This window comes from Python bivittatus, unplaced genomic scaffold (assembly GCF_059951505.1).
Source record: "Python bivittatus isolate LINGU-HERP-01145 unplaced genomic scaffold, Pbiv_v1 ctg000610_np1212, whole genome shotgun sequence".
In the NCBI taxonomy this organism is placed as follows: Eukaryota; Metazoa; Chordata; class Lepidosauria; order Squamata; family Pythonidae; genus Python; species Python bivittatus.
In genome coordinates this window covers 48,304,066-48,319,086 of record NW_028277088.1, presented here as the reverse complement: position 1 = coordinate 48,319,086, position 15,021 = coordinate 48,304,066, and the positions used below count along the sequence as shown (strand labels likewise).

General features: G+C 36.0%; 1 protein-coding gene across 1 annotated transcript in view; it reads right to left on the bottom strand.

Annotated features, from left to right (window-relative positions):
* Positions 1-3,157: 3,157 nt before the first annotated feature.
* AVL9 (AVL9 cell migration associated) overlaps positions 3,158-15,021 on the bottom strand; it is a 34,749-nt gene continuing 22,885 nt past the window's right edge. Inside the window, exons 11-16 of the mRNA XM_007431604.4 lie at positions 14,346-14,480; positions 11,466-11,685; positions 9,897-10,014; positions 9,398-9,451; positions 8,850-8,938; positions 3,158-6,141 (exon numbers count right to left, since the gene is read on the bottom strand). Of these exons, the coding sequence (XP_007431666.1) occupies positions 6,047-6,141; positions 8,850-8,938; positions 9,398-9,451; positions 9,897-10,014; positions 11,466-11,685; positions 14,346-14,480 (711 nt within the window). The 3' untranslated portion in view covers positions 3,158-6,046. The remainder of the gene's footprint in view (positions 6,142-8,849; positions 8,939-9,397; positions 9,452-9,896; positions 10,015-11,465; positions 11,686-14,345; positions 14,481-15,021) is intronic.

The window sequence follows — 15,021 nt, the reverse complement described above, 5'->3', positions numbered from 1 at the left end:
TCATTTCATTTCATTTTAATTTATTTACGGTCAAATACTAGCATGATGAGGGTGGGATGCAGTCAATTAAAAAGCATAGAAAATACATCAGAATCTAAATAATAATAATAAAAAGCTAAAAGATATAAAATAGAAAGTATATATCCAAAAGGAATCTAAAAAGAGGGGTAGGAGCATTAGATGGGTATAGGGGTATAGGGGAGCACAAAGGTTAGCATATGGCAGACTATTATCAAATTATAGAGTACTCTAAGTATGACAAACTAGATGCTCATTAAGGCTAGTTTATCATACAAGTCATCTTCAAAGGTAGCATTCAGTCTTATTAATATTCCATAAAACCACACTCATATAAATACAGTCCAACAGTATACTGAATTTTCCCATTTGCCTCTAGCCAATTCTTTTTTGCATCCTAGGATTCCTTACACCTTTTTGCTTTAATTCTAGTCAGTAGCTGTAAGATTTTCTTTAATCTTTGGAATAGACCTTAGTATCCCCTTTTGTCAATACCAAGTCTCTACAAACTAGGAGATTGACATTCAGCCCAAAATTGTAGATATTATATAAACATAGCAGCCAATATTGAGAATGGAACAGGAAGCATTTAGAACTTATCTTTCCTGTTGCCCTTTTTTCTGAATCAATTACTCATTCTTCAACAGCTTATTAAAAACTTTCTTTTTTGAAATGGCCCAATTGGTTAGGGTAGACTGTTGTAGCAAAACCTTCAGAATCTTGTGATTAAAGATACCACTCATTAATTACAGCATAATTTTCCATGAACATAGAACAGACTTTGTGAGCTTTTCAGTTTGTAAATCTGCCAAATAAAACTAAAGCTTGCAGCCTGGAAAATGAAAACAGAACACAAGGGTGGAATGGCAGAAGTTATAACAAATGATTGCAGAAACTTGTACATAAAGTAGGTGTCTTATACTTGAGCATGCTGGTATTGGATTAGAATATCATTCCATTTAAGAAGCATTTTATTCAGTATTAAATGCTGCTGTGTCCTTTGTTCTTTAATTTGGGCTTTTTTTGATTTTTTTGTCCCTGCATAATTCTCTGTGGAAAGGGACGGGTTGAGATTATGCTATTTTGCATACTCATTTAGATTCATGAGAGGTATATATGAAAAAAAATTGAAATGTTAAACTTAATATATGTAACATCTAATATCCTGTAGGAAACTACTCAGTTAAAATGTGCAACTGCTTTCTCAATATTCATAATGAAACTTTGTCAAATTTATTTAAATTACTTTTTAAAAATCACTTGTTAACCCACACTTCATTTAAAATTATCATTTTTTTTCAGTGACGAATAGGAACAGATTAAGAATTCTGTGACTCAGTAATCAGATTCTTGAATAAGATAATTCAGCAGGGATACATTTGAGCAGGACTTCCAGAATGTGTTCCAAAGAACTACAGGACTCTGTGACAACTTGATAGAAGTTTGTGAGAGATTAAAAGGGAAAAAGTTCACTTGAATGCTGCTAATTTTCTCTCATTGGAGCTTTGCCTCTTGATCAGGGATCGTGGGATTAAAAAAAACAAAACACCCTATGTTAGAGCAAGATCTGGTTGTATGCAGGTAACTTACCTTTTTGCAACCCCGAGGGCTTCTGACTGTGATAGCTAAAACCTGAGTGTCATACCATTTTGAGGTAAAACAACAAAGCTGTAAAAACTCAACATAGGTACATCCATTAAAATATCCTTCAGATATTTTTGTGGCTTACCTGTGCTTTAGAGGCTAATGTTTGTCTTCATAAACTTGTAAAGGGAGTATATACAACTAGGATCACTATTTTTATGGAAACTGACTAAGATTGCAATGCACTTTTTTCCTTTGTTCAGCAAAGCAGGAAAAAAATCAGTTTTTTAAAAATGTTGGTGTACCTGAAACTGCTCTATAACAAGTGTAAGAAGGCTGTAGTAGAGTAAGCTACCAAGAGAACAGCAAGGAAAGATAACAGAAGTAAAACAGGCATCTTCCAAGTTACCTAGAGGATAAGGTAAGACTTAAAGCACTTTGTGGACTTGGTGTTTTCAATCCTTATTGCACGGGCAAAATAAGAAGCAGTATTTGCCAATAGCTACAATTAAAACATCATACATATTCAATAGAAAAAAACGAAGGACTTTTTGGTCATTAAAATCCATATCTACAGAAGAGCATTAGAGTTTTCCAGACTACCAAAAAAACAAAACAAAACTAAAGTGTAAAGTATTTTAGCTGTTCACTTTTTTCTATTTTTTTGTAGCCTGCATAAGACAGATCTGAAACTCTACAAGTTCAGAGGCTTTTACTTGCTGTTAATCATCGCTCACGTCAAGTCTGCTCCTGATGTTTCCACGTAGCAAAAATAATTGTAGGCTTGTACTGAAATCCGTGTGCCATATTTGGTTACAGTATGTTTTCCAATTAACATGTTTTCAAAATACCTTCAAACAAAAATAAGATTACTTTTATTTTGTTTAGGATAAAATATACAGATGCATTAATAGTCTCTCTTGAACACAAACTTATTCTTTGTACATCAAATATACATTTAGAATTCTCTTTTAGAACTGATAATGCTTCCAACTTTTTGCTGCTATGTTGCATTTCACTTCAGTTAACTCATGATTGGACACCTAATTAAATTTGTATGTCCAGAAGCTACTTTGTGATCCTAATGACTTCTAAATTAGATAAGAGGTTTAAGTATTTATAACTTATTTCATTTTGTAATGTGATACACATTTCCAAATGCTTGAAAAATGTTTTAAAAATTAAAATCAATATGTTGTGTATAATGCAAATATATAATTTCACAGTAGAAAGCCCCAGTGCATAAAACAAAAATACTTTAAAATAGCAAGAGACCATAAGCCTGATCCTAAACATATTTGTGTAGAAGTAATAATGTATTCAGAAACTCAGGATTTCAAGGTGTATTGTTTGCACAGACTTACTGCTTTTACATGTGAGTTTTATTTTCACATTTTTCTGTTCCGTAGAACAAGGCATGAAAGACCATCTCATTTTAGTCATGTGAAAATTTCATGTATTTGAGTTGCAGACTCATTCCGTGCCACAACAAAAGTAAGATCCATGTGGTATAAACCATTCCATAAGACTATCACTAACTGACACCTAGATTAGGTTTTATTTTAGTTTTAAGATCTGTGTAATAGTAAAAGATCAAAGTAAGGAATTAAAAATGGAATTGGAAGAGTAAACTACATTTTTTGTGACCCCTTATCAATGAATGACAATACTACAGGAATATACTGTAGATTGACTGATTGTGTGCGTGTGTAAAAATAAAACTTCGGTGCTTTCTTCCTCTGAAGTACTTTAAGCAAAGCATCTTTTTAATATACACTTCCTACTGAGAAAGTTTAAAAAACTCTACCCAAGGCTCAAACTCCAGTGGAGAAGTTGTTATTGGCTTGAACACAAAGATACACTGTTGATATTAAATTTGAATGGCTTTTTTTTATATACCACTGAAGCAAGGTAGTTTTGAAATATCAGTGCAGCCATTAAAGAGATATCTTGGACTACCTTAAACTTTTCAACAAAATTATGCAACACAGTGTTCCTATCCCAATTTGTTCACAGGTTACTTCCACAGAACCTGAAATACCTCTTTATAACCACCAGATTATACATAAGGGATCAGATACTGATAAATGATGACTTTAAATATTTTTTAGTTTAACTGATATAACGAATAAATATTTTTTCTTAAATTCTTTGTGAAGTAACTTAAGATGGCATATATTATAAATACTTGCATAGTGGAATATCAGTTTTAACCATTACTACTTCTTGTTTCAAAAGATTTTGGTAATCTTTCTGTATAAACAGGATGTATAATCAAACAGCTCCCAATGAGGGAATCAAAACAAAGTTGTATTATGTCATGGTAGAATTTAAAACTCAAAAGCAACTCCAGTGTATTTGATTTATATTCCTCCTTTCTGTTCAAAATTAATTATTCATTAGAACAAGTACTTTCAGTGTACTTACACTACAGTGAATAGCACAGCATGTCCATCTATCTGTAATTTCAGTTCAGAATTGATAGCTTTAGAGCAAGTTCTCATGGTAAAAATCCTTTGTAAGCATTGTTAACAGTTATAGAACGGAACCATAGTTTAGGTGCTTACTCAAGTTAATGCCCAACAGAACACCTTTGTTTGACAAACCGTGATATTGGCTACATTTCAGTTATCAAAATGTTTGGAAGGAACAATTAGCTTTTTTTAAATGGAACCTGCAGTCCTTTGTAGACGTTTACCACATTATGCAGTAGTGTACCTATGAAACAATCTATTTAATCAACTTTCATGAAGGTAACACATGCATACTTGGTGTGCCAAAACTGGCTACTAATTTTCACAAAGTTGACACAGAAGTGGATATTTACAGTAGCCATAAACTAATATATATCATAAGAAAAATATTACAGTACAAGCTTTCAAGATGGAGCTTTAACCAGAACTTCCACTGGCCTCGGATAATGTAGCCAATCATTAAAGCAGTTACATCAATTAAAAATCTAATATCAGAATTGTGACACAGCACAGCAAATAGAAAGGAATGCCGGAAGTACAAATTTGGCAACATCTGGAGGAGCAGACATTCTCATCCCTGCTTTATAGGAAAGTTATGGAAATTACTTATAACTGCTTATTATATTTGGAATATATTTGAAATAAAAACTATTTGGAAGGATACAACTGCATTTCCCCTTAAATTGAGAATATGAGAATCTCTGACTACAGTAAGCTAGACCAACTGCAGCAGAGAAAGAAATAAGTACTACTAATATTAATTTTCAGTTGTCTAGAAATCTCATAAATAATCTATTTGTGTTAACCACCTATGCATTCCTCCTACCATTGCATCAAGTCCGAAAAGGAAAATCAGCAATTGTGACAAAGAGACTATTTCAAAATAAAAATGGTCCAAAAACAAACAACATTTTGGTAAGTCATTGCTCTAAACTGAGCCAGGTTATGTTCTCATAGGCATCAATGAGATCACACTTTTCTCTCAAAACGTGGTAGAATGAAATAAACGTGTGTGTACAGATAGATAGATAGATAGATAGATAGATAGATAGATAGATAGATAGATAGATAGATAGATAGATAGATAGATAGAAAAATTCTTTGCTAACACACACTGAACTAAAAATGTTATAGCAGCTGTGGAAAAAAAAAAGTACTGCTGACTTTGCAGTGGAGCCGAATTGCTAGAGAGGTAGGTACTATTTAGGTATTGAGACATTTTTAAATATAGAAAAAGAGCATGAAATTGCAGTACATCCTAATTAACAAAAGAACAGTAGTTTCACCTACACAGTGAAAAGTTAACTTTTTTCTTCCAAGCGGCTTCCCAGACAGGTAAGGAAATAGTTGGAGAAATTGTTTTAAAATTAACTAATCCTGAAATAGTTGTCACCTAAATGATGAAATGATACAAAATTACCAAATGCTGTTTTAGCCTTTTTAAGAGGCTTTGAGTATTTTAAGTCTGCTAATTTAAATCCCATTAATTTCATTTTATCCCACTTAGAATTACTTCCATTTGCAACATGTTTGTGGAAATATATTCTATTGAAATGAACAACTTAATTCTGCACATTAGACTTGCAAGGGGAAAGATGGATAGATTTACAAATACACACATTTGAATACATTTTTATGCATTAGATCTTGAAATATTACCTTCATATACCACTATTGTGTTACATACTGAAATATAATTCAGTTCTTTAAGAAAATGCTAGACAATTTAACTTAAAATACAGCTAAATTGACATCAATCACCACCCTCCAAAATACATTGGAAAATAAACCATGTCCTACAACAAGGCTTATATATAAAGCAAGGAAGTATTAAAGCAGTTGCCAAATTATATCCTGTGGTACAGCTCAATGGCCATTCATCTTCATGCTGCTTGAATTCAGGCGCCTGTTCATTTGGAGCAAAGCCTTTTGGTTTCTTAAAAGAAATGCAAGAGCTTGGTCCAGAATGATTATTCCCCAAGGCTTTGAGTAGACTGAGTGAAAGTAGAAAGCCATGAAGACATTGCTGATTTTGCACTGGTGAGTGCTCCTCCAACTGACTGACCTGTATTATAAAACAAAGGACCAGACAGAAGGAGGGAAGAAAAAATTAGGTAAAATAGAAAGAATAGATTAAGAGTATATGTCAATCTCCCTGGATAATAATAATACTTTACTGATTAGCCATTAGGCCATATCAGAGTACAAAATATAGAATGATGATAAGACCATGTGTAACCAAGTAGAAGCAAGCATGGAATAGAGCTGGGTTGTTTGAGGTACTGCCTCTCTCCAATCACATCTACCTGTCCCATCAGGTCTGGCAGGAAGGACATGTTGCAGGTCCCATATGTGAAGGAACATCATCTGGTGGGACCCAAGAGGAGAGCCTTTTCTGCCATGACACCCACCCTCTATAACATCATTCCCCCTGAAGTCAGATTGGCCCCAACCTTGATGGCCTCCAGGAAGGGGTTGGAAACATGGCTTTGCCATCTGGCCTGGGCATCTGGTGACATGGGTATGGAGCCTACCAAGTGGCTGTATTGCTAGGAAAACAGTGTATTCTACCAAAGATTATGGGGTATTTTAAAATATTTTTTTAAAATTGTTTTAATTTTTAAACAATTTTTGTTATGTTTTTGGTTATTTTGTTGTATTCTTTTTGTATTTTAAACTTTGTATGCTGCTAAGAGTCACATATGTGAGATGAGCAGTCATATACATTTACCCAATGAATGAATAAATAAATAAAAGGCAGAACTAAAAGGAAATACAAATCAGATTTCTGTGTCACCCCTACAATTTACCCCACTCACATCCACATATGTGCTTCTCAATTGTACTGTTTTATTCAGATAAAAGGCCATGTTGTATATGGTATTTGGGTTCTGACTGCACATGAAATATGTTGTTTTAATATATGGATCCCAATAGGCCATTTGTCTAATATGTGATCCAAGTTATTGATCTCTTTCTTTCTTATACAATTGGCATTCAAATAATATATGAGTTATGACCTGGAGCAAACAAATACAAATATGTTTGTCGTAAGGAATTTGGTTAAACCTTCCATATTTAACCATTGTGTCCAGCTGCTCAAATCCCACTGGAGAAATATCCCCCTAAGATGCTTGGGCATTTCTATATTTAAATATTTTACAGTTTGGAAGGTGTGTTTATAGCAGCTCATCCATTTCAATGTGCTGAGGGTAACTATATTGCTCTGAGCTTCTATATTCAAAATTCTTTGTTTTCCAGAGATAGTTGGGCAAAAAACAGGGAGACCACAATTCCTGATATAGTTTGTGAGTTGTGTACTTCAAGAGTTCTCTAACTGAAACTCAGTCTGTTCTATCAGACACAATTTTGGGAGTCTGCCAGTTTCCACAGCATTGATTTTATTGTATACCCTGATTTTAGACAAAGAATAAAGTGTATAAATTCCCAATTTAGCTCTAAGTGCAGCAGCTGAGGTCCTTTTATCCACACTCAAAATACTTCTCAGATGTTGTGATTGTGTTTACTCTATAATGGTGTGTGTTTTACTTCAGCTCCGTATAGCAAGTATAGGGGTAACTTTGGCTTTGTATACCTTAATAATTATGGCTAAAGAGCATGGATAACAGTCATTTATTAATTTTAACAATAAATTCATACGTGCCCTTGCTCTGAGTGAGCAACTTTGATGATGAGGGAGCCAAGATCCAGTCTTGGAGAAGACTGTTCCTAAATAAGGAAAGGAATTGACTCTATTGACTCACCATCTAATAGCCATCTATGGCTGCAATGTCATTTTCCAAAAGTCATGATCTTTGACTTTGATTTATTAATGACTAGAGAATTATTATGATAGTAGAAGTCAAGTCTTCTTAACAACCTATGTAGCCCAACTTGCAAATATGATACTGGAATCATATTGTCGGCTTATAGCAAAGTGTTGCAATGAGAGTTTAGTACCTTAGGCAAGTGTATTTCAGGCTCCTTCATCGGTCCTGGTAAGTCATTAATATATAGATTGAATAGCAGTGGTGCAAATATGCACCCCTGACTTACTGCTTTGTAAGTATTAATCCTGCTTGTCATGGTTGCATTGACTCCAAACTGTACTCTCAAGCAGGTATTTGTGTAAAAGGCTTTGATCAGTGCAAGCAGTCTGGGTTCCATATTGAAAACAATCAATTTCCACCATAACGTTTCTCTGTTAACTGTGTCAAATGCTGCACTAAGGTCTATAAGCCCAGCAAACAGTTGTCTTCCCTTGCTGACATATTTAGTAATTAGATGGTTCAAATACAAAGCAATTGTCAATAGTAGATCAATTCTGTCTAAAGCCAGATTGTTCTGTGAGACCGAGATAAAATGGCCTTTATTCCTAAAGAAGTTGTAACATAAGTTTGCTATACATAGGACTGCTCCTCTACGCTTATATTTTAATTTGCTGTAGAATATTTGTTTGGCTTTTGGTATTATATGTGACCTAAATGGTTAATTAATTTCCTGGGTTAAAAAAGATCTTTTTGTAAAAAATTTGAACTTCTGGTTCAGCAACAAATAATATTTTAAGGCTGGCCAAGGCAAGGACATTCTGCAGTTGTGGAGCTAAGAGCTTTTCCCCAATCTCCTGTTTGCAAGCCTGAATAAGATTCAGTTGGCTAGGTTTATACATAATGCTAAGCCATTAACCATACCAATTTCATCAGGGCCTAGTGGGATGCATAGCCCAGCCACTGAATTTGTAGCATACTGATTTCCAGTTACAGGATCACTTACCAACAGCTCTTCCTGTCTGCACAACATTTCGACTGGTAGTAACCATGGCATTTCCAAACTTCTTACCACGTTCACTGTTCTGAACAGAGCTAAATAAAGAAATATAATAGCATTGTCCTACTGGTTTATTCTAATGTCAAGTGTATAATTTTGATAATATCAATTAAGCATAATTAAATTGAAACACTAATTTATGTTGCAGATATTTAGCACTAGAATGTGTAAGATACTTTGCATTTGAAATATTTTGAGTCTAAAAATGGTTGCTCCATTTTGGAAGTGTTTGGAACTCAACCCACTGCTGTTTCAAACTTAGAATGCTTCCGTAAGATTTGGACATTATTTTTATTTCTAATTATTTCTAAAACTTTTTGTACGTGCCTATTTAGCATTATCTGATAATCAGCTCTCAAAACATTCTGAAATTTTCATAAAATGTTGGGCATTGATCAATCCATTCCACTTTTTAAGCCAAGATTGCCACAACTGAATAATATACTACATACATTTCAACTGGGTATGAGTTTAAAAACATAAGCAACACTTACTGTGATAATCTTAATTTTACATCAGAAACAGAGTATTGTCCCTGGAATGGATGACTAAAAAGGGAGGGAGAGCAGAAGAGATAGAGAAAAAAAGAAAGAACGAAAGATAAGCAGGCAAGCCATTTAAAATACTTTCTTAGCTATAATATAATTATCAGCCATTATCTTTAGGTGGGATGGGGTACATTAAAACATTTTTGTCCCTTTTCTAATATGTGTAGGATTCAGTGATCTAAGTGTTTCTAGTCCCCAACAAGTAACAAAAAGTTACTTCCTGGCCATGATGCTGCTGTTTAAGTAACTGGCTATGTACTATTAAGGACAAATCAGGAATAACTTTTGTCATATTTGCAGAATGCTCCTCAGCTGAAAAAACAGAGGAAGAGTTCTATCACCAATGATTTTAAGTAAATAGATCCCTAAATTATCAAACGTTTCTCTTCTTTATCACCATCACCTACATTTTCTCGCTTCCATATAAATTGTGACATATTCTTACCTAGGATTTACTTCTGCGAGGGCTGGGTGTTTATTACTGTTCCACACTCTATAATTATGAGTATTCTTCCAAGCTGCTACAAAGGCTGTTCCAAAGTCAGACAATATTTTCTCACTATCTGCCAAATGAAATGGGTAAAGTGATTGGATTGCAATACCTTCTATACTATATGCATACCTAGTAGAATATGCTTTGTTCTTAAAAAAACAAAAGAATATACGCTTTCTGCTTGGTGGAAGACTAGGTTTATTCCCAGAGGGGCTAATTTTGAAACGGAAGAGCAATCTGAGATTTGCTGAGAAAACAGGAATGAAGGCAGATGATTTTTTTTCTATGTAATCTTCCTTTACTTCCTTTAATTAAAGTAATTAATTTCTTTAATAAGGAGGGGGCAGAACCAACTTAAATTGAGAATTTAAATAAATTGAGCATTTTATTTCACTTGGGCAGCATAAATGCAACACAAGACTGATGGATACAGAAGAATCTACAGTCAGGAAGGAACAAAGCTGCTTGAAAGAGTTGGTAGTCTTTTTTTTTATGGCTGTATTGTCTTCCTGCATACTCCAAAATATGGATGATTTAATTCTAAATTATACAGATGATACCATGCCACTGAAAACAGTTTCTTCTTTGAAAGACCTACTGTCCATGACTCCCTACCAAAACAGAAATGAGACAGGAGTGAATTCTGGGATGTAATAAGCAAGGGCATAAATGTATCCTCACTTTAAAAAGCAAGCAGTTCATTTTTATTTTACAAAATTCAAATCACCCATTTTTCCTCCCAAAAGAATATAAATCTCCAAGCAAAATAGGAAATTGTGTTGTGCAATTATTCCATTGGACTTGAAAAACTGAAGAGTTTCATTTCAAGTACCCTGAGCATAATCTCTCTCAGCACAAAGCTCTTTAAAAGGAGCTTTAAAGTCATTTTAATTCTGCCATCTTTTCTAGTGTAAATCCAGTATTGCTGTCACAGAAAATATAATCCTTTTCTTTAAGCCTCAGACCCTTTCTGGTAAGGATTACAAGTTAAAGATACAGACTTAACACTAAGAACAAATGCACTGAAATCAGTGGAAAAGTTAGTCATAACAAACTTGAATTCCAATTTCAGCTGGTCTACTCCAAAGGTTTTAACTATGATTAAATCTAGATTAATCCAGTGAAGGCAAGAATTTGAAGACTAGATTGCAAGGGCAGCTGGGATGAACTTTGTGCAGAACACTGAAGTATTCTGCCTCTCATTAGCACAACACAATGCCACCCCTAGCTTGTGCCCAATCATTTAGCTTCTAAAAAGTCATTTTCAGGCTATACAAGCCATACAGGAGACATCCAACTTTCTGAATAGCAACTGATAGACTAATGAGTCATGAGAATACATAAATGAACAATAATTTTTAACAAGGCAACACGAGTATCAATCTATAACTAAGCTGGCCAGATCCTACTCCTTGGATTTTTCGACCCTTCCTAGATCCTCTTGGATAACTGTCATAAAGTATTTTGTCCGATTGTTTAAACTTTAAATAAAATGACAGATAAAAATATTCCAGAACTTACCTGGCTGTACTGTAGCAGCAAGTAGGGCATGGAGATATGACCCAAACTGGGCTCGAATCCACTCATCCCCTCCTTCCCAGCCAGTGCCATCCAGGAAGACATCATCCCTGTTATCAGTTACATGCTTCACTAAGAAGTCTGCAAATCTCAGGTCAGCTGTTGTAGGATTTAAGACCTTCCTAAGCTCTGGATCATGGATTTGGACAAGAGCTTCCTCAATCTGATTGAGAATAATTCAAAGTGAAAAAAGTCTGGGGGGGGGAAGGGGGTCGAAACAAATAACAGGAACTGTACTCATAAACTTAGGCTAGTTATTTCCATCTTACCAAAAACTATGATATCCAGTACTATAATATTTGGACATGAATGCATATCTAATTAATGTAAATGTTTATGCTGGCTTCTCTATTTTATAGTGTATATAATTATTTGCAGTTATTGACTATTTTCAATTTCTAAAAGTAAGCAAGCCTTTTCTTTTGCCTTGTATGGAAGGATTTCTGACTGCATCAGGAATGGGAATTCACTGCTACTCCAGGCAACCAGATTCTCCTGTGTTCACATCCAGTTCTACTAAATGAAGAACTGGATAGCTGGTGGTAGTGTGGAGGCTCTCAAAGAAATAGTAGCTATCCGAGAGATTAACTATTCAAGGAGTTGTGAAAGCTTACTTTAAGCAACAACACATCAGAGCTGTAATATGTCAACTAGCTCCTAATTCAGTCTTTTTAAAGAAGATCTTTGTTTGGAAAGGCCCATTAGTTTAATTTTGGTATTTCAATAGTAACTTAATGCAGCCTTGAAAATAATTTTTAAAATGTGTTCACTGCCTATTATTGACAAATTTACCTATAAAAAGAATCATACACACATGCGCACACACACAAGTAGTGGCTGGATAGCGTAGTGGTAAGAGCACTGCCCTTTGATGCGGGATACCGGGGTTCGGTCTCCCGCATCAAAGGGAGACTGAACCCCAGTTGGTACCTACCTTACCAATAGGGGCCCTCGGGCGAGGACCTCCTAACACTTCACCTGCCTATCTCGAATATGAGAGTGACATGAAGTAGGAGAGTCATGCCGGCTCAGAGGTTGCCTGGAGTAACAAGGTCCGCACCAGATGTTGGGGAACCAGAACAATCTGACAATAAGTGGGCTACTGGAACAAACCATACACGGATGAGACACGAGAATCTGGAATTGGTGGAATGCTACTAGAACAGTAGACCTAATGAGAGGGGATATATGAAATGTATGAAGGAACTACGGATGGACAAAAGACCTACATACACACTAACTGAAAAACAGCATGTTACCCAATGCTTCAACATAGTGAAAAGGAAACTGCTCTCACAGCTTGAGGTAAACCAGCTACACATTACATCCCCGACTCAAGTAGAACAACTGGCTGTGCAGCCAACATCTGAAGCTGGAATGTCACTGCCACCCCCTCCATTACAGAGCACAGCATCTGATATGAGGCATAAGATCATGGAAAAACTAGCTACAGTCAACCCTTGAGACTGATTACCAAGGCTCAGTGGAGAAGTACCATCAGATAGTATGCTAGAAGATGCCAACAGAGCCCTCACAACAGTCCCTACTACCACCATACTCAAACCAATGAACTGGTATACACTACAGCTGCTATAATCCTGGAAATGCTTGGCTACATGATCAAGAAGAATGGCAGTACATCCCTCCCCCCCCCCCCGGAAAATGAGTTGGAGGCTAAGATCAAGGCAACTCTGAGAGAAATTAGTTAACTGCTGTAACTACAGAAGGGTGTGGAGATTAAAGACTCAGCTCCTAGAAAAATACAAGGGCCTGACTCCATCTGAAGCCCTAGACAAAGGCTCACAGCACTGGCTACCAAGCTAAGAAGATACACTAGAGAAGCAGAGACCAAGAAGATAAATGCCCTATTCTCCAAAGAACCATCCAAGGTGTACTCTCTACTGCAGTGCAACAACACAGGAACAGCAGAGCCACTAAAAGCAGAAACTGAACAGTACTGGAAGAACATATGAGAGAAAGAGAAGACACATAACACCAATGCAAAGTGACTACAGGACCTGAGAACAGACTATAGCAATCTCCCAGAACAGGAACCAGTCACCATCACAGTAGCAGACATCCAAGTAGCTGGCACTGTGTACAGGAATATCTGCACAGAGTATGGGCTGGACACTCCCAAGTCCAGATGGGAGATTCCATAGAAGGTCGTGGCGAATAACAGGGCTAAGAACCTGCGGGACTTCCAGATTCAGACGGACAGGCAGGTACTAGCCAATCAACCAGACATTGTGGTAGTAGACAAGGACCAGAAGACAACGGTGGTGATAGAACTAGTGGTGCTAAGTGACAGCAACATCAGGAAGAAGGAGTATGAGAAGCTAGAGAAGTACCAAGGCCCAAAGGAGGAACTAGAGAAGATGTGGAAAGTAAAGGCCAAAGTGGTCCCAGTGGTGGTAGGAGCAGTTGGGGCTGTGACTCTTAAGCTGGGAGAGTGGCTCCAACAGATCCCAGGAACAACATCAGAGCTCTCTCCAGTCTGCACTCTGGGAGAATGCAGTGCTAGGAACAGCTAAGATAATGCACAGAACCCTCAAACTCCCAGGTCTCTGGTAAATTGAGGAAGACATTTTCCACCCATTGGGATGAGAGAGGATTTTTTTTTTACACACACATACATGAGGACGTGTATCGCTTGCCTGCCATGTGATTATAAAATGACATCTCTTTCCAAAATCTCAAATTATTTTTATAAAAATTTAAGAGATTTTCTAATCAGCACCTTATAATATATAACTTGTCTTTTGCTCCATATGTGTTATTAAGGTAATTGCTATAAGAGACTGCAAAGGAAAAGATACATACCTCTACAATAGCATCACTTAGATGTTTCTGCTGACGGAAGAGGATATTGGTGGCCCCTGCAACAAAACCGCGGATTGTTACATCAGAGAGAAGGTGGTGCTGTTGCAGTGCCATGTATGGCAGGCAGAGGTATCCCTAAAATAATAAAGAAAAATACTAATTATGGATGAAATTATAATTTAGAAGGACAGCAGAACTGGGGGAATAATTTTAAAGTACTTAGGCATTTTAATGCACAGTATAAAAGCAATGATTATATTTACTGCATAAACTGTCACTTATTCATCACTCTGGGATTTTTGTTTTAAAGAAACACAATGGACTATTGTTATGTTAACAGCGTATTATAACAGTTAAGGTGTTGGGCTAGGGCTGGGTGGACCCAGGTTCAATTCCATCCTCAGCTATAGAAATCCACTGGGCCATTTACTCTTTTTCATCCCAACCTACCTCAAAGGACTATTGTGGAAATAAAATGAAGAGCAATCTCCATGGCAGCTATTTTGAACATCTGGAGAAAAGGCTAGCCATAAATTAACCCATTCTGGGAGTTGAAGTCCATACCTCTTAAAGTTGCCAAGGTTGAAAAACAACGAATTAACCAATGAAATAAATCAAATCTCATCTTTACTACTGCAAAGTGCTTTCCATCAGACTGCCCTTGAAACAAATCTGG